Below are 5,320 nucleotides of genomic sequence, written 5' to 3'. Positions count from 1 at the left end.
ATATATACCAGCATGTGTCATATCCATCCTCTCCTGTTCTCACCTTCATGTTTTCCCTTGCAGAAATGTCCGGGGAAGTTTAAGAAGATCTTCTCTGAACTGGAGCTGATCACGGTAAGCAGCACACTCTCTGACCTCTGTCCTCCCCCTCACGTTATAGTCATAATTATCTGTAATGGCTGATAAATGTTCTTAGTTGAATTTGAGGCAGAGAGAGAAAGAGATGTGATGCCTGATTTATATGTTGTTGCACGTAATGTTTGCAAAAAAAAAAACGCTGATTTACTGCGCTTGTAGATAGGCTGTTTCTGGTTCGCAATACCTGCGTACAACTAAGTATAACTCAGAGTTATAGAGTCATCGCCACTCACTCTCCATCCCTCCGTCCCTCATCCTTCTCTCCACTCCTACTGTACTTCTTCTCTCTCTGTCCATTTCTCCTCTTCGTTCTTTTCTGCACTCGGGGGTTTCTTCTACTTCTTCTCTTGGTGTTGGTTATGTCTGTCCAGGAGGCAGGAGATAGTGAATATAGGCCGAACTAGGACTGCTTTGTCTTGTGAAAGAAAAGAAAGATTAACCATATATTTTGTCATTGTTTTTAAATGGTTTGTAATGATAATGGGTTCCCATTTTTAGGTGACTGTGGGAGTGGCAGAAAGTGGGGGTGATAGACAATTCGGGCTACTGCATTATAAAGAAAACAAAAACGTGTGCATGATCACATTACTTAATGGAGATCCACAACAGGATCGAAATGTTGTCAAACAAATAAATACGTTTTGTACGTACTCTGGTGTGCGGGCTCTACTCTACCCTCTTTGAACTGAAGCCTGTTTAGCCCAGCACCCACCAGTCGTTGTGCGTTGACTAAGTTCCCTTCCTCCTATGTCTGTCCAGGACCCATCTCTGAACCACAAGGCTTACAGGGAGTCCTTCAAACGGATGAAGCCGCCCAAAATCCCCTTCATGCCTCTGCTTCTGAAAGGTACGCACGCACACACACACACGCGCGCGCACGCTTTGTCTTATTTTGAAAGTTACTTCAAACACGCTCAGAAACAAAACACACCTTTGTCTTCTACCCAGATATCACTTTCATCCATGAAGGAAACAAGACATTTCACGACAACCTGGTCAACTTTGAGAAGCTGGTGAGTTTGGACCGTCACCTTTACTGACTATTGTTTTTAGAAGTTTATTCTTTTCTAATGTATGTTCTTTTCAATGTAAGAGCTATCACCTTACCGCAGTGTAGTTTTCTAGCTATCACCTAAAAATGTATAACAAAGCCTAGTTGATAGCTAGAAAACTACACCGCGGTGAGGTGATAGCTCTTCACCTTGGACTATGATAGAGGCTTGAGTAGTTAGTTAAAAGATTAACCCCAGTGCCACAAATAGCGTTTGGCATTTGAGTTTTTCCGTCAATGTGCATTATCAGTGATGAAAAACTATCTATGGAGCCCTCCGATTCAGCTCATACTGTATGTTGATAAACTGCTGATTCAATTATTCTTCTACACTCACTGTTTCCCTCTTCCTTGTGTATGTGTGTGTGTGTGGTGTGGTACTTTGATAATATCTGGAATTTATCAATATCACTTCAGTTTAAAATAATGTCAAGTACGGTATCAAGTTATTTTCTATCTGTCCTAATGGAAACAGATACAAGATCTTCTCTTGTATTGTCTCTGATGGCAGCGTGTCTGTTCTCTCCTGATTCCACAGCATATGATCGCAGACACGGTGCGTTTAATTCGTCACTGCCAAAGCGATCAACCTGGTGAGTGTTCACTCTGGAAGCAATAATTACACTAGGTTCATGTCGTCTCTGTCGGGTGGAAACCTCATATGTCCAAAACTGTTACTTTTCAGGATTCAAATTTAATTTAGATTTAAGTTTCTGCACGACATTGACAACTTTTTTGTTTGTTTATTTGTATTTTTTTGGCCCACAGTGATGTGGCAACCCAACAAAAGAACAGCATGTCTTATTGAGCATACAGCCCACTCAGATTTAGTTTCCCATCCATTTATTGCTGTGGATCTGTTGCCCCCTGGTGTTTGAGTTTGCATACTGCATCCTTAAGAGAAGGGCCTTGGTTCTCTTGACTTGTCTCTCCCACGCACTTTGCAGTTTGTACCTACAGTTTCCAAGCAACCGTCTTCAGGGACCCTTTTTTTGCTGTCTATATACTATAGGGTCCTAATACAATCCCTGTGCGTATCAAATGTGTTAATCTATCTATGCATGTGATGTGTGTATATAGGGCTGTCACAAAGTTTTACTTGACGATTAATTGTCCCTCCAATAATTGCGATTAACTATATATATATAATTGCGTTTCTGTCGTTGAACTTTGGAGCATTATGAATAAAGGCTTATATTTAACTTTAATTTATTAACTTTATATTAAATATATTACTTTATAGGCCTATATACACACCCATCTCTGTGTGCGTGCGTGCGTGCGTGCGTGCGTGCGTGCGTGTAGCATCTCCTACTGTGTGTTCATTTTTTGTGTGTGTGTGTGTGTCTCCTAGGCAACGAGGTAACCGGGGGCGACAGTGCAGAGGTGAGAGCCAGCGTTCACTATCTGCACATCATCGACAATCAGCAGACTCTGTTCCAGCTCTCTCACAAACTGGAGCCACGGGCCTGAGCGCACACGCACGCACACACGCACACACACACACACACACACACACACACACACACACACACACACACACACACACACACAGAACCGCACTACCAGCATGACTGAGTGGACATTAAAAGTGCCATGTGTTCTTCCCTAAAGCCCCTAGGGGGCGACGATAAAGACACGAAGCTGCACTCTGCCTCAACCGTGACAGTATCGGCCGCTGCTTCTTCCCTCAAAGCCTTCGTAACGCCAGAGACGTGCCGTTATGAAGGCTTTACGGGCCTCTCTCCTCCTCATCCTCTTCTTCAGCCAACCGTCCGCACCAACAGACTCTCCACAGCACTGAAAGTGATTTTACCAAAAAAAAACTGAGACCCCAGGAGACCGTACAACAGATGCAGTGTGCGCTGGTCGGACCCATTAGGCTTGTTGTTGTAGTTTTTTTGAGCGGTGCAAACTGCTCCTTCGTTTCACTCTGTGTGTGTGTCAGCCAAAAGAAATTAGCACGGATCTCCATGTTGTATTGTGCTCATACACACAAAGTAACTGACGTCACGGACCGCTCACTTTGCACAGGTGCTATTTTAATTGTATTAGCGGTTGCAGGAAGAGTGGGCACTAAGGAAGAGTGGGCACCTCAATGTAAAATTGTCTAATTTGTCCAAAATGTTTAAAAAATGTATATATTTGGAAAATGGTAATGTAAACTTTACAGCAACTTTATAGTAAAGCATACATGATTAGAACATGCATGAACATTACACAATTTATGTTTAATATTTCTAAAATAACTACAAATTGCTGCAAAATAAAATCCAGTTATTTTGGGCATAAACAAGAAGTTGAAGTATAATTGTAAGTCTGATAATGATGTAAAGTGCATGTTCACATCATGCATAATTACTTAAGACCATTTTTCAAATATATATATATTCTTTACATTTTGGACAAAATCGCACGTTTTACATCGAGGTGCCAATTTTTCTTGTATCCGTATTATTAGCCCTGTGACAGTGACGGACGCTTGCTTATTTTTGGTATCTTACTTTCTTCTCTCTTTGTGGCGCTCATGAGCCAGTTCCACAGGTGGAGCAGCTGCCTGGCTGCCACTCTTTGCTCTCTGTTGTTGCTGTTCACAACAACTCCCAGCAATCTGGACTGCATCATTTTAAATCTGCAAAGATGCACTGTATTGTATACGACTTATTAGTTATGTTTTGGAAGAAAAAAAAAAAAAAACACTATCCGATGGATATGATCATGTCAACGTGTTTTATATTCACGCTCCTCTGTGTATTAGAAACTGAATAGTAGGGCTCTGCCTTGCGGTGTCTCGTCACATTCGTTCTTTTTTATTTCTTTTGGATGTTTGCCGTTTCAGCTGCTTATTGGTTATTGTGCCGTTAGCATATACGCAGGTTCCGATGTGTGAGACGTCTGAATACTGCCGCACGCAACGCTGGCATGTCAAAGAAGTTGTACCGTGACATTACTTCATCCTCCATCCAAAATCGACAAAATGAAACTCTTGATTGTGCCACAGTTTCATGCCAAAAGTCACCGTCATATGTCTTGTTGCCATTAGGTTTGCCATTTGTTTTTGCCTTCCTTTCTTGGGTCACCATTTTATGATTGTGAGAAGTTCTCAGCCACATGACGCACCCTCATCCCCCCCAAAAAAATATACAGTTTTGTATGAAATTTACATTGTATACTGTATATATTTATGTACCGCCACACGTTCCAGTGCCAAACACCCTGCCACAGTGAGTCAATGATACAGTATACTGTAGACATAGGAGTCAACGCGTGAACACAATGATGTGGAGCTACTGGGAAGGCGCAGGAGGCTGCTGCTCATTCTTGTTGGCAGATGTACTGTAAGTCGCACAAGCCCCACTTCCCCATGATATTATGTGAACCTCAAGATGATCTGGATGTCACAAGATGTGAAAGACTGTATAAATCAGGATTGATAATCATGCCTTGGTTGGTGCTGATAGCTTCCCAAAAAAGACAAGACAGGTTTCATGTTACGGAACCCAAAGTTGCAATTTGCCCCTTTTTTCCCACTTTATTTTTTGGTCAATAAAGGGCTGATCCAGTCTAAATCATGCAAGGAAATACAGCCTTCTCTCAGTGTACCTCCAAATACAGTCCTTTGCTTCTGACTGTTCAAAATTTATTGTCTACATTATTTGGTCCAATTGCACAGGCCCCTACATCAAAACACTCTTTTTTTCCCCCCCCTTCTCTCTAAATGTAGTTACCAATAATTGTTTTCCCCGTTTTATCCCAATTTAGTCATCATGACAATTGCGGTATTCCCCACATATTCAGTGTAGTCTTGTCACTCACTGCTGCCACTAATGTCTCACCTGCCCCCACCGGGAGGACGTACTTGGTGCGTGTGGAGGAACATCCTACTCCTTACTGACGTGCAGTCACTGATGTGGTGACAAGGATCCACCTCCCCCGCTCAGCTTCCCTCCTCCCAAACACGTCCGATCGTGCTCAAGTGGACGTCGGGGGCGAGCCGAAGGCACTGCGAAGGATTCATTCAAACCCATCGTCTCTGCCATGGTGGTCAGGACCTTTACCCCTGTACCTCTCTAGTTCTCAAACTTTCTTGTGTCAAGGACCCCCATATTGATTTACATTTGGCCACAGACC

At 42.7% G+C, this 5,320-nt stretch overlaps 1 protein-coding gene across 1 annotated transcript in view; it reads left to right on the top strand.

Annotated features, from left to right (window-relative positions):
- The window catches only part of rapgef5a (Rap guanine nucleotide exchange factor (GEF) 5a), an 86,494-nt gene extending 82,182 nt beyond the window's left edge, over nucleotides 1-4,312 (top strand). Inside the window, exons 22-26 of the mRNA XM_080734546.1 lie at nucleotides 64-114; nucleotides 898-985; nucleotides 1,087-1,151; nucleotides 1,728-1,782; nucleotides 2,544-4,312. Coding sequence (XP_080590672.1) covers nucleotides 64-114; nucleotides 898-985; nucleotides 1,087-1,151; nucleotides 1,728-1,782; nucleotides 2,544-2,662 — 378 coding nt within the window. The 3' untranslated portion in view covers nucleotides 2,663-4,312. The remainder of the gene's footprint in view (nucleotides 1-63; nucleotides 115-897; nucleotides 986-1,086; nucleotides 1,152-1,727; nucleotides 1,783-2,543) is intronic.
- Nucleotides 4,313-5,320: the final 1,008 nt, after the last annotated feature.

Source organism: Nannobrachium achirus (assembly GCF_963921795.1).
Source record: "Nannobrachium achirus genome assembly, chromosome: 10".
Classification (NCBI taxonomy): Eukaryota; Metazoa; Chordata; class Actinopteri; order Myctophiformes; family Myctophidae; genus Nannobrachium; species Nannobrachium achirus.
Note: the sequence above shows the minus strand (reverse complement) of the source record. Positions and strands in the feature narration are given on the sequence as shown.